General features: G+C 39.7%; 2 protein-coding genes across 2 annotated transcripts; one reads left to right on the top strand and one right to left on the bottom strand.

Annotated features, from left to right (window-relative positions):
* Nucleotides 1-799: 799 nt before the first annotated feature.
* Nucleotides 800-13,906, top strand: slc47a1 (solute carrier family 47 member 1). Its single transcript, XM_022214934.2, has 17 exons — nt 800-1,047; nt 1,443-1,544; nt 3,988-4,056; nt 4,156-4,304; nt 5,035-5,077; nt 5,537-5,581; nt 6,363-6,460; nt 7,187-7,284; nt 7,364-7,477; nt 8,043-8,110; nt 8,256-8,364; nt 8,707-8,782; nt 8,860-8,929; nt 9,044-9,176; nt 10,919-11,013; nt 12,144-12,233; nt 12,341-13,906. The coding sequence occupies exons 1-17, from the start codon at nt 835-837 to the stop codon at nt 12,698-12,700; spliced, it is 1,932 nt and encodes a 643-aa protein (XP_022070626.1). The 5' UTR covers nt 800-834; the 3' UTR covers nt 12,701-13,906.
* A 4,202-nt stretch (nt 13,907-18,108) lies between these two features.
* On the bottom strand, nt 18,109-24,251 carry LOC110965771 (multidrug and toxin extrusion protein 1-like). The gene is made up of 16 exons (XM_022214924.2): nt 23,617-24,251; nt 22,482-22,583; nt 22,274-22,342; nt 21,978-22,126; nt 21,781-21,823; nt 21,604-21,648; nt 21,369-21,466; nt 21,094-21,191; nt 19,852-20,033; nt 19,590-19,698; nt 19,393-19,468; nt 19,044-19,113; nt 18,810-18,942; nt 18,622-18,716; nt 18,428-18,473; nt 18,109-18,353 (listed from the first exon to the last, which is right to left on the bottom strand). The coding sequence occupies exons 1-16, from the start codon at nt 23,803-23,805 to the stop codon at nt 18,109-18,111; spliced, it is 1,749 nt and encodes a 582-aa protein (XP_022070616.1). The 5' UTR covers nt 23,806-24,251.
* Between the last annotated feature and the right edge of the window lie 2,053 nt (nt 24,252-26,304).

The raw sequence follows: 26,304 nt of genomic DNA, 5'->3' as shown, positions 1-26,304 counted from the left end.
GTACTTTGCCACAAAAACTGACTATAGCTGAGTCTGGCCTTGCTGCTGGAACAAATTCTACAACTTTACAACACTCGATGTGTTTCAGATCAATCCTGTTGTTCCGCTCAGGTTATTTATTCACATTTATTTTGAAGTTAACAGCAGATGCTGAAAAATAAATGTTTCCAAAGCTGTGTTAGGAAAAATGGATGAGGTGCTTTGTGTGTTTGTGTGTTTGTTTATTTGACCCCTACATAAAGAGGACGACCCCAGGGGTAAGGTCAGTGCTCAAAGTACACTCAGTGGCAGATAAGATCACTGGCTAATACATACATACACAAACATCATGGCTGCCCTGCAAGCAATTAATCAATCCTGCAGAGTTTTTGCCATCAGAGCTGCTTGTATACACCGTGCAAACAGGCATTCCTCATCAGATTACTACTGAGCCCTGCAAGACCACTCACACTCTTGCACAAACTCACACACCTGCATATGTAATGAAATATCCCCACAAAGCATTCACTCGCTCACTGTATACACGGTGCAAATATATAAATGCAATGTATTTCCTTGAAGATACATTTATCAGCCCTACTTTGACCCTTGTGTCAAAAAAGGTGTGTTTTCCACTCCCCGTTTTCTTCATTTATTCTCATCTTCATACTCTTCCGATCCTCAATATTTAATCAATAACTCAAAAAAGTGTATGTGTCGTACTTCTAAACCCAGATAGGCCGACTGCTGCTCTTACCCTTGTACTCTCTTTGCTCCCTCCCCCCCTCCCTCCCTCCAGTGTTATGTAGCTTTTCTCCCTTCTCTCTCCCTTCTGTCTTCTTTTTCTGTGTTTGAATGGAGAAGCTGGGTTCCCCAGGACCTGCACAACCCTTGCAGGGTGAAGGGCCCGTTGCTGGGGTTTCTGTTGCCAAGACTGCAGGCGTTGTGGGAGATGAGGAGGCGACACTGGCCAGCTCAAAACTGTTTCGGTGTGCATGTGTGAGACGTTGGCTACCACTGGCCTACAGAGAAGAACTTTACCAAGTCTTGCTGCTCACAGGCCCACTGGTGAGTAGGGTAAAGTTGAAGTGTTGGTGGTGGGGGGGCTGTATGCTCATGTTCATTAAGTGCCGTGATTGTTGTACATTCAGCTACTGTACTCCTGTGCTGCAGAATTACTGTTAATGTGCAGTGTTACATAATGCAATCCAAGAATGCAATCAGTTACCACTTCTTAAGTGTATATGTGCAGCATATAGACTGTACACAGAGAATTAATGGTGTCAACACTTACTGAATGTTAGTGCAAACCAGCCTGTGCCAAGTGATTTCACAACACTGCTTTCTAATATACTTTGCTGAGGACGCCTGAACACAGTTGGCAACAATTTGTTGCGCTGATTTCACCTGATTAGTCACGTGTTGTGTGTGAAGTAGTTAAGTCTTTATGTTTGTTTCTACAGCTGCTGTCTCGGATTCTGAACTTTCTCCTGCCGTTTGTTATCAGCATATTCTGTGGTCACATTGGCAATGCTGAATTGGCTGGATATGCACTGGCCACAGCGGTACGATCTATATTTCTTTCATGTATACTCCTTAACTGATTTTACCTGCTGTAACTGAAGTAGAACAACGGATACCACTTCCCTTTTTAGTGACTCTAATACTGTTTAAAACCTTTTTCTCTACTACTCACATCTGCTACAAGTTGTTGTGATGGCGGTTTGACCTAAGATTCTGGTATCTGAATCCCACAGGGACGATGTACAGTAACTGGTGAGGGAAGCAGTGGGTAAAGCTCCTTTAAGTATTTTTAAACAGCACTCTAGCAAAAGGACTTAACAATACTCTGATAATATATCTTAAAAGGGTGCGGAAAGACTTTAAAAAAAAGAGAGAAGAGCAGTTGTGCAACAGCACAAACAGAAACAATGTATACATGTAGAAAGTTTGCACAGGTTGACAAAAAGAGGCGAAGAAAGCTTAAACATAGTTTCTAAGGGGTCATTCAACATGCAATGAAGTTGAAGTATTTACAAAAAAAACATCCATAGATATCCCTAATATTCATTATCAAAGCCTTCAACTTTGTAAATTCTAAAATTACCTCCTTAGTTTCAAGAAATATCTCTATATATAGATAGAAGGAGGACAAATCAATAGAAAATCCAAATGTATGTGAAGCTATGACCTCAGGTCTTTTAAAAGATACTCCCTCATTTTCTCTAATCAATAACCAGCTATAATTTTGAATGAAACACAGGCAGAGTCAATGGTTGCACAAGTTGGTCAAAGAACTAGGATCCTGTAAGTTGACTTAAAAGAATGTACAACTTAATCGTGCTCATCCATGCATCAGTTGTTTTCTATTGTTATTTATTATGTAGGAAATAGTAGACTAACTACTATGTCAGATTTTTCCAAATTACAAAAAACAACCATCAACAAGCTCTCCAGTGGACCTCAGGTGTTTTGCTAAAGAAAGCTGAGATGTTTTAGGATTTTTTTCTTCTTATTTGTTTCAAAAGGTTTGGAAAGTACAACATGCCTTCCTACATATCAAGTTTAAACACTTCTGGCATTCTCTGTAAAGCATAGTCTGCAGACAAGAGGTCACTCACTGTGTTGTTTCTGCCCTGAAGCTTGACTTTTGGGTCACTGAGAAGGGATGTTCTGTCTGTCAGAAATAAAAACAGCTTCCATGTTCTTTTCATTTTGCATGAAACATTTTAAGTTCAAACGACCAAAAACGCATTTGTTTCTGCTAAGCAGTGTGATATTGTTTTGAGGAGCAAATTATCGAAAGTTACATCCACCTCTATCAGCAATGTCTTTTGTTTCAAACACCTCAAACAGTCGACAAGTCTCATCACAGCTGTCAGGACTTCAGAGTGTATTTCACTCACACACGCACATAAAATAATTTAGTGAGTGATGAAAAGACACGATATCAGAACAGGATGAGGAGTTTTTTTAAGAATGACATTAGTCCCTTTCCTCTTCTTGTGTAAAGTGGCTGTGGACACAATAAACTTCCATTTTTTTTCTCTGTTAGGAAGCATTTGCACAACGGTTTCATAAAGTCTCCCCTCTTGTTTGATCACAACAATGTATTAGACATTAAAATGAATGTGCAGGTCTGATCTACGTTGAGTATGTTTGCCCTGTATTACATCCTCAACAGTCCTTTGTTAACTTGTTAGAGTTTTCACTTTTTCTTTCTTGTCCTGCAGACAAAGGAACATGCAAATCCACTGGACCTATTTTATTGACACACATTTTTAAATTTCAGTTTATATTCAGAGACTGAAGTCTCTTTTGCAAGACTTGGTACAAGAAATAGACACATGTAGAGATGAGAGTGTAGCATAGCCACACAATTGTTGCACAAAGACAACATTAACCTGAATTTGGTTTCCTGTGTTGAATTGCTATGTATTTGATTCTTTCTTCAGATAGTCATTAAAGGTGAAGTGTTCATTTCTTCTGCCTTTCTCTCTGTCTTGTGCATGAGCTTGAACCTGAATAGAAGAGCTGCATACATTGAGCTGAGCCACTTTTCTTTTGTTTCCCAGTGACAAAGCCATTGCTGTGCACAAAACTGACAGCTAGCAGACCATCAGAAGATATTAGCAAAATGTGGTAAAATGGCTAGCACTGTCACCTTACACCTGAGTTTGAACCGTGGCTTCTCACACTGGACATATTGCTTACAGTCTGTGTGAGCATTTGAGTTGAGAGTGGACACCCACAGTTCACACATGGCTTGGGAAATGGCAATGAATTGCACGGACTTACAAACCAGTGAGGTCAAATTGGCTGAAATTTGCGACAACCTGCAAACTGATTGTTGTTGATTCTCTGTGGCACCACTATATTAACTCCTCCTCTCAAAATGCAGTAGTTAAATTAATAGTCATGAACATAAACAAAATACATATGAATAACAGATATTAGAACATTCAATAACTCAAGTCTAACTTGCAGTTTCTGTTCTTCACCTCTCAGACCATTAACGTAACCACATCTGCGATAGGCCATGGCCTCGCTCTGGCTTGTGACACACTTATTTCTCAGGTGAGCAAAACCCCATAATGTGTGCATTAATGTCGTTGTGTGTTATCCACAGGGAGGCTTTCATTTTAACCATTGCAATCATTTGTTTGTGCTTTGTAGACATATGGCGGTAAGAACATGAAACGTGTGGGAGTAATTCTACAGCGGAGTTCACTGATCCTGCTGCTGTATTGTGTGCCATGCTTTGGTCTTCTCATAAACTCTCAGAACCTACTGCTCCTCATGCACCAAGAGGAAGAGGTGGCAAGGTAAATACTGCTGAGGACAAACAGCTCGGTTGTTTTAGGAAGAAATACACGCTTTTATCTTCAGTGCCATGGCTGTTCTGCTTATCAGTAGAGACACTGATGTTATCTCATGCTGTAAGTTCAGCTTTATATGTACATTTATCAGGGTGTTAGATCAGCATTTCAGCTCAAGGATAGTTCTCCTACACTTGTACATTAACAGTTTTAGATGCCTGGATATGTGAATCCATCATGTCATTTTGCGATTTAATTCTGAGACAGTGGACAACAAAACAGAAATTTAATGTGAACACATGCTTTTTATAATGTACACTATCATTCAAAAGTTTGGGGTGACCCATGCAATTTCATGTTTTCCATGAAAATTCACACTTTTATTCATGTGCTGACATAATTGCACAAGGGTTTTCTAATCATCAATTAGCCTAGAACACAAGAGTGATGGTTGCTGGAAATATGTCTCTGTACCCCTATGTAGATATTCCATTCAAAGTCAGCCGTTTCCAGCTAGAATAGTCATTTACCACATTAACAATGTCTAGACTGTACTTCTGATACGTTTAATCTTCATTAAAAAAATATTTTCTTTCAAAAATAAGGACATTTCTAAGTGACCTCAAACTTTTGAACAGTAATACATATACTGACAGGTAAATGTCAGAACAGAAAGAGAATTATTTTCATTCTGTTTGCTTTGCTAAATAAAAAATACTTTTTGTGTCCCCTTCAGAATTGCCCAGCTCTATGTGATGGCATTTCTACCAGCTGTTCCAGTGAGTGCAATGAACTACAACACTCTCCAGAGCATGAAAATTACAGTACATTCTCATTTTCAACAGCAAAAATTCCATACATAGAATAACAGTAAATCACATTTTGCATCAGTAAAGCAATTAAGGAAAAGGACAAAAAGCTGCATCTTTGCAATAATGGGAATAAAAACTCGTAAATATGCAGACTTTGTTCCTAGTAGTAATCAAACAAAAGCTTATGAGTGCCAAAAGCCAGACAAGTAAGCCATTTCTGTCCATCATCATCAGTTACCTCCTTTATTTGACTGAGATAATCCAAACAAAGGACGAGCATGTAGGATTTATAGTTTAGTTAGCAGAAACAAAATGTAGAATTCATATTTAAGTTTTCACTAGTGGATAATCATTTGCACATTTGGACTGCTGTGTGTCTTGTATGTGATCCTGTTTTATTCTATCAATCCTTATTCTTTGCAACAGGCCATGTTCCTGCATCAGCTTCAGGTTTCCTACCTGCAAAACCAAGTAAGTTCATAAGTGGAAACAAGTGTGCTTCTGTAGTGCTGAAGTTGAGTGTTCTTCCTCTCCCCAAAATGAATTCAGGAAAAGGTGGTACTCCAGGATTAACAAAAAGAAAAAAGATTTCTTGTGTCTGTTTGATAAAGTGTTATGCTGAACCATGTCAACAGTTTTGCCATGCTAGCAGCTTTATACATTGGTACTACATTTTGTTTTGGTTTTCTAATACGTCTTACTGACAGTGCTTATCATTTCATGTTTCCTTTCATGGCATTATTAGGTTCACATTGTGGTTTTAAGTGATATGTAATACAACTAATTGATTTCCATGAAACTTGGCTCAGACATTATGTAAGGATGAGCTACAATGACTTTGCTAACCTTTTTCTCGAGCTCCACCAAATTTTCAAAACTTCACCACTTTGGTTTATGATTAAATACCTGCAAATGAAACAACAATTATCATTAGCTGCACTATATGTTAAAGGCTGATTATGGGCTAAAATGAAAAAAATGAAGAGAATGTAGCTGCTAAATATCAAGCACTGGCATTGTTGCTTCTCTGTTTACAGATAGTGTCAGTAAATAGATAACATTGTTATAGTCTCTTAGCCTTTATTACCACTGGAGTATGGCCTTTTACCTGAATTTTCTTATGGAGAACAAACACAATCAATTACATTTTGGCTTCTCCATATTATAGAGAATCTATACAAATAATTTTGACATTTGAGCTCTATCGACTTGGATTGCTAATCATGGATTCCATGTTTTTTTTATGTGCCAGGGGATCATTCTGCCTCAGATGTACACAGCAGCAGCAGCAAACATCCTTAACATATTATTCAACTACGTGTTAATCTTCAGCCTCGACATGGGCGTCACGTAAGTGTGTCTTGCTGCTTCTCAAAGGCTTTTCCTTTTTAATGGACTTTGTATGACTTGATATCATATCTGGCATAAAGTGACACAACAGATAAAATATACTAGTTAAGCATTTAATGCATTAAAAGCAGAGAAACTCTCTTTCTCTCTCCGGATCACTCCACTGTTGTCCAGAGAGGGGAGGCTAATGTGCAGATGCATAGCCTGGAGTTTGTAAAGAAGAGGACAGTAGGTCAGAACACTCCTTATGCATTTTATCTATTCATCCAAGAATGATTTGTTTTTTTCTGACAACTGAGTCAGCAGTGCCCTGGTGTTTATTATCTTAACTTTTTTTAAGGCGAGCGGGAGGCACTGCATAGGGCACAGAAAGACAAAAGAACTCTGAAAGGACTTGATCTTGTTCCAGCTGGACAAACATTAAATACATCAGGCAGGCAACTTTAACCAATTAAGTGTTTATAGTTGGGTCCTGCCTCCCCTACTGCTTTCCATATCTATCGCAGACTCCTGCTTATTGTCAAGGACTATTCTCAGACCATAAAAAATTCAGTGTGCTCAAACAACAATGCAACTTTAAGTGTCTCGATCCACATTTGGTCTTTGTGCCGTCCTTGACCATGTTCCTGCCAAGAGACAAGGTTGGAATTGCATTTAATGTTGACTGTTACTAGACATCCCTCCATAAATATAGATATGAAGATGTTCCATTATGTGTGTTTGCAGTGGATCAGCGATTGCTAGCACTTTATCTCAGATCACCATCTGCCTGCTGTTGTTTGGCTACATCAGGTGGAAGAAGCTCCATCTGCAGACATGGGGAGGTAAATTCCATTCACAAAAGTGAAAATCAAATGCTAAATGACCAAATCTGCATTTTACTCTGTCTGAAACATTCTGCAGGTTGGACCACTGACTGTCTGCAGGAATGGGGCTCTTATATGAAGTTGGCTGTTCCCAGTGCATTTATGATCTGCTTTGAATGGTGGATCTGGGAGGTTGGAGGTTTCCTTGCTGGTCAGTGTTGTTGCCAAACACAAACACAGTCATGTTCACATCACTTCAGAAGATACCTTGATCTGCCCTGGAGAATTACTCTAACCATAACCATAACTACTATTTCTTTAGCCCTACTCCCCACCATAAGTTCACACAATTGCTCATGTTTTTTCTTTAAATTTTCTCTACTTTCATGAAGTATGTATCAAAAGATGTAGTCCCACAATGTTGTGTAATTGTCCTACAAAAGTTTGTTTGCATAGCATCTTAGTTATCTAGGCCTTCACAATCCTAAATACTTGAGTAGAAGATTACTGAACTTCTTTTTGCTCTTGAGCGTATTCTACCTCTAATCCAAGAGGATCCCTAGCACAGTACTTAGCTACTACAAGAGAACAACCCCAGCTGCTACTTCAGACATTTAGATGACTTCTGTGTCCAAATCAAAACCTAACAAGTGAAAGTCTTTACAGAACAAATCAACTCGATAATTGACAACATCAAGTTCACAAGAGAGCATGTCAGGGAAAACAAACTGCCTGTTATCGACTGCGCTGTTCTGTCTGAATCTTTCTCATATCAGGTTCACTTGGTGAAAAGGATCTGGCTGCCCAGCACATCATGGTGGAAATTGGAGCGATAACATATATGGTGTGAATCAGTCGTGTATTTACTTGGACATTTATTTGCATCTTATTAGTATACAACAGTTCTGCTTGTCTGGAAATGTGCTTATTGATTAGAAGATAAATACTAAATGTAACTGACACCACAAACTGATATGTGGTGTATGCAGTTTCCTTTAGGTATCCATGCAGCTGCCTGTGTGCGTGTTGGAAATGCTCTTGGGGCTGGAGACACCGAGAGAGTCAAAGTCACCTGTAAAGTGGCCCTAGCTCTGTCAGGTATGAAGACTACATATACTTGTAAATACAAACGTACATAGTATAGACCTTGGCCACTGGTAATTCTTGCTTCTTGTTGAATGTGATTTGTAATAATTCCTGATAATACAGTATAACTGGACAGCTCTGATGAACAGTTGTGAACAAAATTTTACATACACTTGTCAGGAATTGTATAAAATGGTTAATTACAGCAACCCCAAAGTTTAGTTTAAAAGGTTGGAGTTTAGTTTAGTTTTGTCTGCACACACACAAAATGAACACCTGTGGGTACAATGTAACTTTCATTTCATTAACTACAACTTGTCAGGTATTGTGCCTCACATAATGTCTTCGCTATAGGAGTTCTTGCTGTGTTCCAGGGTACTGTCCTCGCAGGCTCTAAGTCAGTGATTGGCTACATATTCACTAATGATGCGTAAGTTTCTGACCAGCGCACACTCATTTCTATGCAAGGGAAACTCTGTTTTGATGATCTCATTGTACTGTCTGCAGCGACATTGTGGAGACTGTGTCAGAGAGCGTCACAGTCTACATTTTTTTACAATTCTTCGATTCAATTCTGGTATGTTACCATAGAACAGGACAAATGCTCTTGGCTTGTTTTAAGTGGTTGTGTTGAATAATACACATGCTATTCAATGTCCTTTTTTTTCTTATTTTATGTGTATTGTTTCAGTGTGTTTGCTTAGGGATTGTTATAGGATCTGGGATGCAGAAAATTGCTGCCTTCACCAACTTGGTGGGTTACTACTGCATTGGCCTGCCAGTGGGAATAGCTCTGATGTTCAAGGCCAAGCTGAGGATATTGGGTAAGTCTTTTGTCCCATTTTATATCTCTGCAGACAAGTTATACGTAACATTATTTGGAATAAAAACAGTGATCCTGATCTTCTTGTGGGTTTCCCCTACATATTTTCAGCCCAATCCTAATTTTATGTTTAAAAATATTCAGAACCAACTGCTCATTTTGTATTGAATACGTTTCAATAGACAAGGATATTAATGAGCATAATGGAAGATTGTTTTGAGTCAGCATCACCACTGTACTAAAGTGCAATAAACATGCAGTGATGTTTATCTAAACTCAGTTTACTACATGACTGTGGCTGCATGCAGCAATGTAAAGTCAAGGTTTGGAATTTAGAATACATATCTCATCTCGTTCATAAGATCTGTTCTGAACTGATACTTAGATTCCATTCGAAGAATGCTAAATCCAGTCCCAGTCCTAAACTGCAGACTTACAGCACATATCAAGTAGACTTGCCTCCTTCATCATATACAGCTATACTGAGTGCCATCTTGTTTAAGCATGCAGTCATGTAGAAAACAATAAATGTACTGATTTTAAAGATGATTTTGTTGAATTTCTACATCATATTAAACTATTTAAACTTAGATTTAAAGGAGTACTGCACTGATTTAGCTGTTCGCTCTGTTAACATTACTGGACTTGCAATGCACAATTTCAAAACTGAGGCAGACCTGGGGATATAATCTTTTTCTTCCTTGTCTGGATGTGATTCCTAAATTTCCCAGAATCTAACTAATCTGCTGACAGCTTAAGATTCTGTGGTGATATGTATCATAAAGCCTTTGCCTCTGTAGCTTTTTTCACGTTGTAAAACTCCTTAGACCTGGAAGAACAAGCTGTGATGTATTGAATTGTTAAAATTCCCCCTTAAATTGGAATTTTAATGGTCTAAATAAAATGAAACCCATATTTAATTGACAGAAATGATAAATAGTACTTGGAAAATCAACACTTAGCAACTCCAGGCAATCAGGCAACCCTATATATTATAGGACAGCTAAAGTAAACAGGCAGGTCACAAAGGTCAAGCTAGTTTGCTTTAATATGTTTTCTTTATTTAATAATTTCCGTTGTTGCTCCAGATATCACAGCCTGAAGCTTTGCGTTGATCACAGCAACATATTTCTTACTTGTCCACTGAACAGCACCCTAGAAGTATGCCTCAGGAAGTTGAAAATAAAGCAGCGTAGCTATGTTTAAATCGAGAGTCGTTAGTTAAACCCACAAATCCCTGGTCCTGCTGTACCAGGCATTCCTTAATTTCTTTCTCTGCGGTCCACCATTTACCCCCTGCCAGAGTGGAGCTCTGTGCTGTCCACTCAGTGTCTGCATGTACTGATGAAAGTGTACAAGCACACACACACACTTACACACACAAATGTGCATCCTCTGTCCTGCGCACATCTGTATTTCCTTTGGTGACCCACAAGGAAACCTGTCATAAGCAAATGTGTTTGATTGATTGACTGATGCTTTTATAAAGCAGACTGAATTATTTCTAACTATAATAGCTGCAGGGTTTCCATAGTATAGCTCAGACAATAATGTAATAATGACTCTGACTTAACATGCAGATATGCAATATATTTCAGTTTGATCACATCATCTCGCTTGTATGTATCTTTAAATACAATATTACAGATATTGTTTGCTTTTCTTGATGAGCAGTTTTATTTCTAGTGCGAATAAAGTAAATACATGTGTAATGTGTGTGTTTGAATTTGTGTCTGATTTTAGGCTTGTGGCTGGGTATCGCTATATGTTGCTTCAGTCAGACGGGCTTCTTCCTTGTTCTGATCTTTAATCTCAACTGGAAAAAAGTCTCATACAAGGTGGGATGCTCTTATCTTTCTTTAAAACCACAAACTAATATATATATATATATATATATATATATATATATATATATAGTGTACACTACAGTTCAAAAGGCAATTTCATGCTTTCCATGAAAACTCACACTTTTATTCGTGTGCTGACATAATTGCACCATGGTTTTCTAATCATCAGGTAGCCTTTCAACACCATTAGCTAACACAATGTCGCATTAGAACACAGGAGTGATGGTTGCTGGAAATGTTCCTCTGTACCCCTATGTAGATATTCCATTAAAAATCAACCATTTCCAGCTAGAAAAGTCATTTACCACATTAACAATGTCTACACTCTATTTCTGAATAATTACTTTTCTTTCAAAAAATAAGGACATTTCTAAGTGACCCCAAACTTCTGAACGGTAGGGTGTAAATATATATATCTTAGCTTTTTTCAACTGATTGCTTTTGTTCATCTTTTGCATAACTTCTTAGCAATCACTTTCAATATAATTACAATATAAAACAAAAGGATTAACTAAAATTGAGTACACTCTTGTGCCACATATTAAAACCTTTTGAGACAGCAGCAGAGGTTAGGTCTACCATATTTGTTTTTGGATTGTGGATACTGTGGAATTGTGGCAGTTGCATAACCACTTTCCATTGTTTCCATAATACAAGAGCAAAAGGTGAAAACCACACTCCATCTTACAGTTAAGTTTTTCTCTCATAACCTAGTCCAGCAGGGAAAAAGATTAGGGGTCAGCCTTTTTTGTGCGAGTTTTGTTTGCTAGCTAGGTGAATACAGAATTATTTGTGCAGTCCTGTCTTCCTTTCTTTCTCCCTGAAACTGGACCGTCTGATTTTTATCAGGTAAGATAAGGCCTCCGCTGCCCACCGAGGCACCAATATCAAGCTGGCTTCGCAGCTTAAACTAAGAGTGGATGAGAGATAAATCTTCACATGAAACAGGACACAGTTTATTTATAAAATACAGTAAACTGATATAGGTATTGTGAATTTATGTAGCAAAATGTGGAATTTCCATCACAATAACATTATTTTGTAAGTCTTATCTGGGCTATTAAAAATGTGTACCTATTTTTTGTATGCGTCTCTTAAACTTTTCTCTGATTTGGTTTTAGGCTCAAAAGCGAGCTGGGAAAAAATCACTGGCGACACCAAAATGTTCTGCATTGATGAATGAAGTGATGCTGCCGGGCCTTCCCGACACAGTAAGTAGATGTGCACACTATGTGGTGTGAAATCTGTCAGGGTTTTCTCACTTTGTCTTATCATATTAGAGTTCGTCAGTGACACCTGTATCTTTGCACCCTAAAAGGCCCAGCTGAACAGCGCAGGAGCTTCTAAAACCAATGACTACAGCAGGGTCAGCACCCAGGATCAGGAGCTGAAAGTGGATCATGAGGGCAACAATATTAATGCAGGAAAGGCTGAGAGGGACGCAGAGCAGAGCAAAAACACCAAACCTGAAAAGCTGCTCTCTGTCAATCAGCTGATCTTGCGTCGGGGATTAACCCTCTTGGTTACAGTTCTTATTTTGGCTGTAGGTGTTGCTCTCCACATTGCTTTTCCTCCTCCAGAGCCCAGCGCTCAAGGCTGGGCCAACGTCACCCTGAACTTCACCAGTGACTCCACTCCTACACCACTGACCTCACTAAACCTGACCCAAAACATCTGAGCTATCTTAGATGTCCAAATGTAGACAATTGAAATGCTGAATTCCTCCATAATTGCACATCTTCTCTTAAACTTGGGCTATTATTTTTTAAAACCACCTGGAATGGCCTAATGGTTATATTTTTTTGAAGAGAAACATGTCTCAGTTATGATGTTAAGCATCATAAGACTGAAACTGGCAGGAAGAAAGCAGGTCTTGTTACAAAGATCATGTTTTCCTGCAGATAGTTTAATTTTTCAATGAATTCTTGACTTGATTTGCATCTTGCACCCTTTAAGAGATATTCTTGCTTACTGACCTAAAATCATTTTCTTGTGTTTTAACTTCAAGATTGACTGTACATATCTGATGCAAACTTTGCATTTGTGCATATAAATATAGAATGCACAGTGTAACTGTATGAGCAGGTGATACATCACTATTGCACTGTCTTTACTGTATAACTGTTACTCTGTCTTGATAGTCTTCAGGACAGAGGTGATTGATAAATAATAAGCTGACAACTTTGTATTAATATATGTACTGTGGTAGCACACTAATCAATAAAAAATTACGTTTAAAGTGTGTAACAATGTAACAATCACATATGGTGGACTACCAAATTAAAAATATGCAGCTCTATAACATATCATTGCCCCAAGAAATGTGACATAGCCTCTCATCTGAACTCTTCTTGTAAATATTTACTCAGAGGGAAAGAATTCAAAAAATCTGTTACTGAGATCTATCTGTTGTTTTTACAGCATTCAAGAGCAAAATGAGGAAAAAATACTATTCTTGCTAGTATGTAATACGTCCCAAAAAAACCACTATCACAAGATACTTTTGCTAAAGAAAACAGAAGATGTGCCAAACCAGGATTTAAATGTCATCATAGTCCCTGTAAATTAATGTTCCTGAGGTGTGCACAAAACCCTAGTGTTGGGACTGCTGAAACAACCACAGTTTTATTAAAATGTTGAGTCTACGTACTGTAGTTCATATCATTTTGCAGTGGCAATGTTTTAAATCGGGGCTTTTATATTTTATCTGCCAATGTTCACAGACTGCATTTGAAGAAGGCTCAGTGCAGTGATTGAAGAAAGGCAGGGTACTTCTATAGTTGATATAGCAACTCAGGAATGTAGGTTGTAAAATGGCATGGAAACTGGATGCTGTAAATTTAATTAAAACATTTCATGATAACAAAATGAATTACACACTATAGACCTGGTGCTTCAGACCTTTATTATGACACTAATCACTGTATCAATATAACTGCTACCTAACATATGATGACTTGTGTCAGTCATAACTAGCCTAGCCGCACTAGACAACCCACGGCAACGAATTTAATTCTCTGCCAGGGTGGGTCTAGTTACCCTCCATAAGGCTGGATTCTCCTAAAACTGGCCGGACCAATCACCATGAAGTGTAGAGTCAGAAGGCGGGCGTAACTAAGTGACGACAGAGGCGCGACGATTCTGACAGAAACAACCAGCGCACAATAAACAGTTATCTTTTGACTCGGCTTTGGCCACAGCCCTTAAAGATTTGAAGCTAAAATTCAACTTGAAAGATAAACAAAGGACGGCACTGAAGTGTTTCATTGAGAAGAAAGACGTATTTGGACTTATGCCGACAGGATATGGCAAATCCTTAATATACCAGTTGGCTCCGCTGGTTGGGAAGCTGATGGGACTTAGCCACAATCTGCCGGCGCTCTAGGAACTACGTCAGCCTATTCGTTGCGCTGACTGGTTGTATACCTACCCAATTGCTGCAGAGTGATTTGAAAGACAACCTTTTAGCCCGCCTCCCTCCCTGTCGAGCGGCCCTAGACCCTTGTGCCTTCAGAAACATGGGTCTAGCGTGGCTAGGCTAAGTCATAACAGCACTAGTGTATGGAATTTGATGCAAGATTATTTATTGTAGCTTCTATGCCAGCTTTTCAGACTGTGAAGCCCTCACATGTTAGTTTTTGTGCATATGGCAGTAGTTCTTGACTATGTTTCACTGCACTAACATGTAACGTTATTATCAACAGCCATGAAGCAACTGAGTCCCAGATATGTTATGGTGACACTACCCAGAAGTTGTTTTTGGCTACTAAGTTCTAATCTAAAGATACTGACAGCAAATCTTTACCCTTGCCACTTGTTAATGATGCCACAGCATGCCACTGATTGCAGTCTCTGGAGGTGAGCGGGCCAAGATTATGGTCTCAGTGAGGAGCCTGTGGCAATATCTCCGCTGATGAGCAAGACTGAAGCTCAGACGATGACGTAAGCGCCTATGAATCAAACCTGATTTACATGTTGAATAACGCTTAATTAATATGCAAGTTTTTCAGTCTGCTGCAACTCCGGTGGCTTGTGGAAGCACCGGCTTCATAAAGGCCAGAGTGGAAGATTTTAAGGAGACCTCTCTAACGTCAGAGCTCTTTTGAAGTTAGCACCTACGGAAACGAATGAACCAGAATATGCAGCGATTTGTCTCAAAAAACCTTGAGTGTCTGGGTGTTGCCTAAATTCAAATATGACTGTGCTAAAAAAAATTAAGTTTTCAGCTGATATGTGCTTCTGTAAGTAACTAAATAAAAGGACATGTGAAATTAATGTTAGAATATAAGTCATAAACATATGCTACTAAAGGCTAAATGAAAAAATGTGAGATGGGACTGGATGGAAAGTGTCTACTTGAAAAAAGTTGAAAAGGTGACGTGCCATATTGCCCTGATGCCCTAACTTCTGTCACTGTCTATTTACCAACTAACATCAAGTTAACATTTGAAGTAGTCACATACATGTTCATTATTTAATAGAAGCAAAAATAAAAAGCAACAAATAAAGCTTGCCATTTTAGGAAATACACTCATTTACTTTTTTTAACTTGTTCACTAGTGAGCTTGAGAAATGTTGAAAGGCAATTCGGTTATACTCAGTTTTAGAGAGATCACACTAATATACAATAAAATTCATCTCAAGGCACTTTGCATAAAAAGTTGAGCACTGTGCTATACTATATTTTAGAGAGAAATGTAACAAATTAAATGGTTTCCTTTGAGCACCTCTTTGGCAACCTTAGGGAGAAAAAACTCCTCTTTAATAAGAGGAAACCTACGGCAGAACCAGGGCCAGGGACGTCGGCCCTTTGCCTCGACCAGTTGAGGTGAGGGCAAAGAGGAAAGAAAAAAAGGTAGTGCACAGCAAACAGGCAAACAATGCATAAGAGAGCCATAAACCTTGGGTAGGATAGTGAAGTCAGTCACGGCGGATCAGAAATGTGAATGTCCAAAGCCAGAGACACCTGCAGAGAGGATAAAAGACAAACTACAAGAGAGAGAAGACACAAAGTTAGTGACATGCAATAGTGGTATACACAATAAATATATATATAGAGAAAAAGAGCCACAGAGCAGAGCAGAGCAGAGGGCTTTATAACAAAAGGAAGCAGAAGGTTCTGCCTCCAATTCTAGTTCTGGAAACTTTAGGAACTACATGTAAACCCACACTCTGTGAGGAGGTGCTCTTTTAGGTTAATATAGTACAATAGCACCATTGAGATGCAATGGAGATTGATCATTAAGGGTATTGAAAGTGTGAAGACAGATTTTTGAATTCTATTCTGAATTCCAGAAGAGGTCAATAAGAGAAGCTGGTATGGGACAATTATAGTCTCTCTATTATGGTTCCTGTCAGCGGTCTTACTGCAGTATTTTGGATCAACTGGAGGTAAAGGAACACCGGGGGCAGATTTGCTTATAGTTAGGATGCTCAGGTGACCGTGAAGCATTCCTTAGTCTTGCTGCCATAAGCCTGGAGTGCTGGGAGATTTTCCATGATGCATTTTGCACCTCTGCTCTGCTCTCCTATCTTTCTCTCTCCATGTGTTTATATTCCACTATTGCGCATCACTAACTTTGTGTCTTATCTCTCCTGTAGTTTGTGTTTCTCTGGCTGCGTAGTTACCCATGTCTGACAGTCGGTCACTGGCTCTAGTGTGTTGTTTGCTGTATTTCTATCTGCTGTCCTTTCCTCTCTCAATTTACTTAACCCCGAGACATTGAATCTGGTTCTTCCTGTTTAAAGGGACTTTTTTCCTCAAACTGGCACCAAGGTATTTGTTTAAAAGAAAAACCTGAAATTGTTGAGCTTCTCACTATTAAAAAATAAAGTTTTTGTGTAAGTTCAATAAGGAAGGTATGTTAAATCACATTCAGCTCTGTAAATAAAAGGCATTCCTGCTGCTGTCTTTGTGCCCTACACTGGCTTATATTGCAAATTGGTGCTCTACAAACAGTGAACTGATTGAATTGAATTTTTAACTGTTTCTACACTTTATGTACCTTCAAAATGTGGCCTCACATATTACAGACACACATACTGTAAGTGGCATCAAACGTTTCACAAAATACCACGCTGCTACTTTATTGTACATTTAGAAACACCTCATATTCATGCATTACAGGAAATCCGCCATGATTATCTGCTTGATGTTAACCCAAGTCAATTCTGTATTTAGGAGCAGGTTTTAACTGCGAGGGCTGCGCTAGCTAGTTATCTGCTCCTGCAGAGGGAACAGGTGGATGATTTGTTCGGTTTGACATGTCTTCATCCAGCCAGCATGTTGCAGCGTGAGCGTACAGACCTTTCATTATCATCAAATTTGGCAACACAGATCAAAGGAAAAATAAACCAAAGAAAAAGAGCAGCCTTTCTGTCTTTGATGATGAAAGCACACATCCACCGATGCGCTGTAGCCTAAATATAACATTTAATCATGCTACTTCTAATTGTGGCATCCATTCAGACTATAGATTGTGGGAAAATAAATTTCTTCAGCGTCTTCATTGGATCCCATCTTACACATCATGTTTCTATATAAAGAAGACATGCCTATACATATTTTTTAGTTCAGCTTTTGATTGGTTGTCTAAATAATGTCCTATTTCTTATAGATTTTCCGAATGCGACAAATTACGACAACTGCAAACGTGACTGGGTCTGACTAGGAAACAGACAACTGCTATCAAAAAATGTTCTGTAACTTTAAAAGACATTTCCTGATGCAGTAATGTCAGAAAATCCACGTATTATCCGATTAACTTCCATCAAATATGTTGGACTTTCATAATGATCAGTAATTACCAGTCAATCTAATTCAGCTATTTTAAGTCTCTGGTCACAAGTGCACTAAAAATGGCTCCAAGAGGGATTTTTTTGCTTCTAAATTAGTTGAAATGAGGCAGTATGTGAAAAGCTGCTTCTTCTCTGCTATCCTTGCGGGTGCAGATGTGGTTAAGAACAAGTTGTGGTTAACATCTTCCTGCTTTACGAGACGCTTTGAAGATGCACATCTACTCTCAGCCTCTCAAAGTTTTGTTTTTTTTCCATGCTGCAAACACACACACACACACACAATTCTAATTATGGTGTCTCATCTAATTCGAGCAGCCTGACGAGCAGCTCACTGATGACGACTCCAGTGGCAAGGATGACGAACATGAGCAGCACAGCGAAGCCACGTCGAACCACCAGCTGCCTGACTGACAAAGCCTCTCCAGCTGACGCCTGCTGACCTGATTTGAGCACTTCAAGCTTCCCCTGTGCTGGACTCAGAGAATGTGATCGACTGGTCTTTACGGTGACCTGTTTCTCATCAGAGTCCAGAGCTGTGAGGAATCATTTAGCATCTTTAGTTGCTAGAAAGATGAGCAAATGTAGTTGTAGATAAAATTCTGCTTACCAGAATGTTTCTTCACTGTAATATGGACTCCAGCTCTTACCAGTGCCTATTCAAAAAACAACAGATTTTTAGAGAAGACACAGAAGACCGAGCTGCAACGTTACTATCATGGTCTATCTGCATGATTGCATTTGCACATATAGGTATGTTGTGTTTCTCCTTTGATAGATGATGCACCCTGTGGAGTTACTGACCTCCTCCTTGGCTTTGTCCCAGTTGAGTTTCCAAAGAAAAACTGTAAAAAACGCGGACATTACCAAAGCACAAATTAGGAACCCCGTCCAAAGGCCTGCAACCAAGATGGACAGTGGAGAGTTTGTCAGTTCCAATTGAAAAATGACAGAACTCTCACTTGCTGCATGCATCTTGTTTCCATCCTCACCTATAATACCCATTTGCAGGGGAAACATCAAAGACACTCCAATGGGCAATCCAATGAAGTAGTATCCAACCAAGCTACATACAGCACCAACCATTGGCTTCCCCGCCCCCCTGACAATGCCTCCTGTTACACCCTGTGGAGGTTAAACAACAAAAGATCTCATACTTGTACCAACACACCAGTTTTAGTTTGCTCAATGGAAGGATAAAATAATTTTGGACTGGAAACTCTCACCGAAAAGGCCTCAGTAACATGGATGAAACTGTACATCTTTATAACGTCTGCCACTCTCTGAATAATGTCTCTAAAAAGAAACACGTATAGAAATTGAATTATAACAAAGGCAGCTAAGAGCAAAGTTGATAGAAATAATTTTGCTCACATGCAATAAGTCCATCTACCATGTGTGGGGTAGTGACTGTGCAAAAAGCATAAACCCTGGTTTTCTTGACAGGCAAGGATCAATGTCCTCTGAAGTTAATACATGATGAATTACACACTGAGATGCCAGTGAAGGGATCTGTGTCCTGATTTCTGAGCTAAGAATACATAAACCTATGATTGTTACACAGACTGCACTTACTTCTCGTTGGTGAAAATGTAACCAATCACATTGTTAGCTGCACCAAGACAGGCTCCAAGGAAGCATGCAACAATAACTGGATTGGGTATAAGAGGCATGAAGTTTGCCGATCATTACATACAAAAACAAAAGACAGAAGCATGTCTTTACTGGTACACTTTGGTGGAGATTTGTTGGGCGACATGTATAATTCGTACTTGCACAGATCAGGGAGACCTTGCTGGACAACTTGGCCTGCTCTATGTTCCCAGCACCAAGAGCATTTCCAACCCGAACACTCGCAGCAACAGAGAAACCCAAAGGAAACTGCGCAACAGAGAGAAAACAGTCACTTCATAGCAAGATTACTGAGTGAGCGTCTGAAATTTAAAATAACTGAGGCGCCTCCACAAATCTCACCCAATTAACTAGAAAAGTTTCTGTTCGACTACATGAAAAATGTGATGTGAAAGGAGTTACCATGTAAGCGACTGCAGCCAGTTGATAAACTACAGACTGAGCCCCCAACTCAGTCTCACTGATGATGCCCGCCAGGAAGCCTGCAATCTCATACAGCCACCACTCCAGACAATACATCAGCATGCTTGGGAGAGCCAGGCGCAGGAAAGGGCCCCATTCCTGCAGGCAGTCTCTTGACCAACCTCAGAGATAATAGGAGGGATGACAGATTTATAGGAAAGTATTTATACTCATTAAGATGACACATAGCCACGTTACTGTCGCTTCACTGAAGAACTGCGAGACTTTTTAGTGTCTGCAAAGCAGAACTGTGGGAGGTAGTGTTGGATGATATTCATACTGTATATAATGCACTTTACAGTCAGTTTTACACTCCTGGTTAGATGATAAACTGCATTTCGTTGTCTTAGTACTTGTACACTGCATACTGACAATAGAACTGATTTTATTGTAATCTAATGTAGTATTAATTTTGATGTGTTGATGTGTCGTGTATTTTTAAAGACTTGTACACAGGTGATAACAGTTAATGGAGCATTTTTTATTTACATGAAAGGTAAATAAAAATGGCATATATATTACATTTATGGCCTTTTTTAAGCAACTTTCAAGGAAATTTCCTTGAAAAAATATAATTTAGGTGCAATCTGATGTAAATAGGCTGTGTACTACCTAAGCACCACTAAAAATCTACTAATATGAACGCATCTACAGCCAAATGTGCAATCCAGCATGCACTGAAAATAAAAATCTAACACAAATACATTATCAATATACACTAAGTTGTTTATCTCAAGTTAAAACCAGTGCAGTCTAATGCACCACAAACTGTTCATACATCCAATAGCTATACCAGCTTTGTCCTGCAGAGGGTCACGGTGGGCTGCAGCTTTTCTCAAACTCTGTTGGATGAGATATGGGTGCACCCAGGACTAGGCCAGTCCACCTCAGGACCACAAAATACATCCTCCATAACAATCAGAATAAAACAGTTCATCTCTAAACCTGAACACTGCAGCTGTTACAGCTCTGATGTTTTAGACTGTATTCATTTTGACTAAAGAAAAAATTAGTTTTAATGAAGTGTCTATGTTTCACTGGAGCAATAGTTTCACAAAATTTAACTATGCTGACTAAAATAACAATCTCAGAAGTTTTCTTCCCCTGATACTTAGCATAAAATTGTGAAGTTATTTGTAGAAACCATTTCTTTTAACACCAAATTGAACCACCTAAACTTACCATTCCATGTAGCTTTGTGCAGCCCTCTGACCCAGATGTACCCAAACAAGAACAAAGTCAAGCAGTACTGTGAGATGGCGTTGGCAGCTGCTGATCCACTTTATGAAAAGGAAAAGGTATAAAAACAAAGCCCATAGTCAGTACCAGGAACTCATATCAAGATATCCAAAGATAAAGGTACTACTTAATAGCATAATAACAATTAATGATAAAAAAAGATTAAAGAGTGAGTACAGTGTGTGAATTAACTATTAGAAGTACAGTGGTTCACTCACGTGACCCCTAGATCCAGAACGTAGAGGAAGATGTAATTGATGAATGCATTTAAAACATTCACCACGGCGCCACTTATCACCTGGGGCCACATGATGCCCTGCGAGTCAGAATGAGTTAAATGAGAGAACACACAACATCTGCTCTCAGTTATTTTCCCTTCTAACTATGCACAAAACAATCTCATCCCCAATAAACTTTCAGACATTATTTTGTTCCAGCAGTCATTAAATGCACCTGATTCTGAAGATACCTCCCCTGCAGCTGGTACATGAAGGCAGCCTGCAGAATCCAACATGTTGAATGGGGTTAATTAGATTGACAATGCAGCACAACAACAACGATTTAATACAGTGTATGCAGATGAAGATACAAAGGATATTTATGAAAAACCATGAAGGCAGCTGAACTCACTGGCAGAGCCGGCATAAAGATCTTCACATACAGCTGGGAGAGTCTTTATGGCAGACAGAAAAAGGAAATGCAAATCTGAAAAACTTGCTGCATGAATAATAAGGGTATATATTTATATAAATAGAGCAATGGCGTCAATTTGTGCTATTGTACGAGCATAATGCACTGATTTCGTCGACCTAATGAAAAGGGTTCACCTGGCGACTTCAGTGCTCTGTCTGATCGCCAGCAGAATGGGCTGAGTGTTAATAAGTAAAGCCCAGCAGGGGAAACAGGCTAAGAGCAGAATCAAAACTCCCCTTTGTGCAATCACTCCCACATGCTTTAGGTTACCACTCCCGTAAATCTGCAATAAAAGGGTCAGAACAACAGGAAAATACAATAAGATTTGCTCATAGGTCATGGTCATAAGTGATACAGAGAGACAAATCTGACAAAACGTACTGAGAACACTGCCCGTGACTGACCTGCTGGTGTAAAATGAACTGAATACCTGAGATATGAGGGTATCACATGCTGATGCCAAACCACAGCCAATGGAAATGCCTGTGACATTTATTACCTTTAATGGAATAAAATAAAAAAACATAGGTCCAGACTTGAGAAGATGAATGTATGCATATTCAAATGCAAAAGCAGGGCTGTTAAAGTGATGTTTGGAAGCAAAATTTTTCCAAAAGTGTAAGTGTGAGATCTCTCACCGCTATTGCTAATGCCACGCCTGCCAGCTCTGTTTTCCCCAGGTGACCGCAGAACACCATGCTGACGAAGCCGATCAGGAAGCTCATCAACTGTGAAATGAGCTGAAAAACACAATCAAGCTCCTTCGTTTTCTAGATCTTCAAAAACAGAAATGGACTTCACTAAACATGAATGAAATATTAAACTCCAAATGCAACACATAAAGTAGCTAATTGTATCATTATTCATTTTTTAAAAAACAGTTTTGAGAGGAAAAGTTCTTATTTGCATTGGCAGCTGACATGTGTCGCACTTTGATTTTGCTGCGGCTCCTTTGTATTGCTAAATGTCTTTTACTACTTTGCTTTTCTTCTTTAGAAAATAGTTCTTGTGATTGCTGGTGTAGGTTTTTGACGGGTTTTTGGCATCAAAAGGTTTGCACAAAAGGGAAACTAAATGCCCTCATCTATCAAGTTCTGGGTTTGCTCAATGAATAGCATTCAGTGAAAAGTGGATACATGTTGGGTTGCTAAAATTTTTTCCCCTCACAAAGTTCTAATTTTTCTGTTGAGGAAGCACTTGAAAATGCACCTTATTTCATATGGAATATTACAAAAAAATATTTGAAAAGTAGCTTCGATTTAACATTTGAAATGAATATCAAGAGCGTTAGGGTTGAGTGTTTATTCGGATTCATTGAATTAATGCAGATATTGTTCAGATTTATGTGTAACTTCAAGCTTCTTCAAATCTCTCTAACACAACCAACACATTGCATTGTAAATATTGTATGACATGTGAACTAATGATGCCTCTAAACCATTTCTTTGGCTCAGTGAAAGGATGTCATTTTTTTTAGTTAAAAAGCTCTGCATCGTGGCCACACTTTCATCACTATCAGGCATCTCTTTCCCAAAGGTTTAAAGCTATTAACCTGTTAATTACACTTATAATTAAGCTGGTGGCAAATTAAAAAAATAATCTCCCACAGTCCTCATGTTAAAGTAAGACTGCAAATTACTAAATATACAAATGAGACAGATGTTCCTGTATGTAATGAAAGTCACGCCCAGTAATTCTCATATCGCCTTGTTATCTTTAGTTTTGAAAATGATCACACATTATTTCAACAGTTGTTTCTAAACACATACGTACCATGGGTCCCGCCAGTTTAAAAACCTGGACTGCCTCACCCTTGTATTCCACAGGTACCCAGAGCTTGATGCGTTTCAGGCAGGATCCGCAGCATGAGTCAACACTGCGAGCAGCAGGAGAAGGTGATTCATCTGTTTTGGACTGTCCATTTACTCCTCTACATGTGTTTTTTGTGGCTAAATCATCCATACCAAAATGAGATTTGGCAGAAAACAGGACGGAAGAAAATGTCGTTCGCAGAGTACAATCCTCTGTGTCCCTTCAGACTCACAGCAGAGGGCTGGGGGTAATCAATAACCAATTACCAGGGTAATAATCAATAACCAAGGCAATGTCTGCCCACCTTGCTCCCTGCCCGTGAGAGTGGATGTGTATTGTATGCTGCACTGCTACAAGTCAGATATCTTCACCTCTGAGCCACCAACAAGGTGTGCATTCCTCTGGGAAACGGTGCTAAAATGAAGCTGGTCAATGATCACTAAGTACTAACTACTGATATCAAACGTTGACCAGAGAAAGATGTCAGTAGTTAAACACACTATGAATAACCAACCCTCTTAGCAGGGTATTTGCAATAGGTGGAAGTTATTATGATAGAGAAGAAGTCTAATCTCTTCTAAGAATGCCTTTCTGCTTCAAAGGTCTTAGCACAGTAAAAGACTTTAACATTGTAGGTAAATGACGCATTATCGTTGCAACTAGATATGTAATGAGGGATTAAAAAGATACTGTCACTGGTCACAGAGGCTTAGGCTGCTCTGGACTCTGTGGATTTTGGCTCTTTTTCCCTGCATATCAAGTACATGGAGCCATTTTGTTTCAATCATTCCTAAAGGACTGAATGAAACTGCTCAGTTACACAAAAGTCTTTGTGAGTTTTCTCTTACAAGTGACCACATTTTTGGCTCATTGTGATTAAGCAAAAATATTGATCAGGAAAGGAAATAACACCAGATCAGTTAACAGCTATTGATGGCTGACACAAGCAAGACATAAATCCAGTGCACTCCCATTTAGGCACAAATTTGCAATTATTTGCTTCTTGTAAATGTTTGCAGATTACAAAACTTGCCCGGATCTTTATAAAGAGTCAATAAGTATTTGAGTGGGTAAAATATCTTAATGCAATCTTGAGCATTAAATGTAGCATCTTTGATTGCTGTTTTTCATGAAGAACACCCATCAGCAATTCAAACTGCACACTGTCTGCTGAAATCCAGCAAACTCATTTGATGACTGCAGAGATATAAAAAGGTTGTGTTTCTCACACACAGACTTGTGTATTTTTCCCTGAGGCAAGTCACTGAGTCCGTCAGCAAAGCAACACACACTCTTGTATCCTGCCAACACATCATGTAATGTTCCTCCTGCCACAGTAACACCTCGCACTGAGGTGTTACTCTCTCTGGTTGCGACTGTGAGAACCTTCCATTGGGTGGTGCTGTTCTGCTCTTGTTGGGATTCATCCACTCAAAAAATTTCCGGTATACCAGGCTGGAGAAACATTTGTTTCTCCTTCAGCTGATTTTAATCATTAAACATATTCAAGGAGCCCTGCAACATACCATCAAACATATTGTCAAACACTTCATTTCTGCAGTTTCGACTGTTTCCTATTCCTTAGGGGGCCCGAAGGAGAAGAGTGGAACACACACAAAAAAAGGAAGGGAAATTAGCGGAAGCCAACGGGAGAGGAAGGGTGTGACACCTAATGTAGGCTCTCATTCATTTTCCTGGTTCAGTGATGCAGCAAGGCCCAACGGGTCCACCCACCCACCAAATTGTATTCCTCCGTCTCCCCCCCGTCCCAACCACACGCACAGAATCACACACACGTAAATATGATCCACCAACCAGCGGGGCCTTCGTCCGCCGTGACGTCACACTGCAGTTCTTCTCGGGCTCCACTGGATGACAGTGGCAAGTCACCGCTTCCACGCGATGAGCCGTCACTCTTAATGGCGACTGCTCAAAGTGTGTGGACGTGAGTGCATTTGTATACGTGTTTCTGTGCATGTGCACTTGGGTGGGGTTTGCGCGCCGGATGGGTAGCGATGGGGTATTGAGGAGGTGGAGAGGGTTTATTGAAGGTGGGGGGCGAGGGGGGGGGGGGGGGGTAGGTGGGTTTGATGGCAGGTGTAGGAGGCGGTGGGGGCGGGTGGGCAGTAAAAATCGCAAATGAGAGGAAATTGTTTTGAGTCACAGCAGATTTGGTGGAGTGAGATAAGGGCTGATGACGGTGGTGGTGGTGTGATTAGGATTAGGGTAGCGGTGGGGGGGGGTTGTAGGGGGTTTGGAGAGAGTAGAAGGTGGTGGTGGTGGTGGTGGGGGGCGAGTGTGTGCACGGGGGAAGGTTTTGGGAGGGGTGGGCGTATTTGCACGCACAGTGTGTGTGTGTGTAGGTTGTGAATTTCTTTTTCAACCCCCCCCCCCCCGAGTATGAGAGAGGGGAATTGAGGAAAAGATGAGGAGATGGGTGGTTTAGATAATGGCGGCCACAGAGAACGGACGAGGGCAGAGGGTGTCACACAGAAAGATAGAGTGCGATGGAACAAGAAAGAGTCGATGAGACAAAAGAAGTGAACATTTGATAGAGAGGCGAAGAAGAGAGACAGAGTGCAGAGGGTCCACCGGGGGGGAGGGAGGTGTACAGGCCGTGGATGAGAGGGGAGACATTGAAAGAGTGCC

The sequence above is a fragment of the Acanthochromis polyacanthus genome, chromosome 17 (assembly GCF_021347895.1).
Source record: "Acanthochromis polyacanthus isolate Apoly-LR-REF ecotype Palm Island chromosome 17, KAUST_Apoly_ChrSc, whole genome shotgun sequence".
NCBI classification, from domain to species: domain Eukaryota; kingdom Metazoa; phylum Chordata; class Actinopteri; family Pomacentridae; genus Acanthochromis; species Acanthochromis polyacanthus.
Note: the sequence above shows the minus strand (reverse complement) of the source record. Positions and strands in the feature narration are given on the sequence as shown.

Excerpts from the sequence above, each read along its gene's own strand:
- slc47a1 (XM_022214934.2), top strand. The coding sequence starts at position 835 with ATGGAGAAGCTGGGTTCCCCAGGACCTGCACAACCCTTGCAGGGTGAA. Across the intron at positions 4,305-5,034 it reads CAAGAGGAAGAGGTGGCAAG|AATTGCCCAGCTCTATGTGA; the intron begins GTAAATACTGCT and ends TGTCCCCTTCAG. Across the intron at positions 6,461-7,186 it reads AGCCTCGACATGGGCGTCAC|TGGATCAGCGATTGCTAGCA; the intron begins GTAAGTGTGTCT and ends GTGTGTTTGCAG.
- LOC110965771 (XM_022214924.2), bottom strand. The coding sequence starts at position 23,805 with ATGGATGATTTAGCCACAAAAAACACATGTAGAGGAGTAAATGGACAG. Across the intron at positions 19,699-19,851 it reads TGGCTGCAGTCGCTTACATG|TTTCCTTTGGGTTTCTCTGT; the intron begins GTAACTCCTTTC and ends TCTGTTGCGCAG. Across the intron at positions 18,474-18,621 it reads GGGACAAAGCCAAGGAGGAG|GCACTGGTAAGAGCTGGAGT; the intron begins GTCAGTAACTCC and ends TTTTTTGAATAG.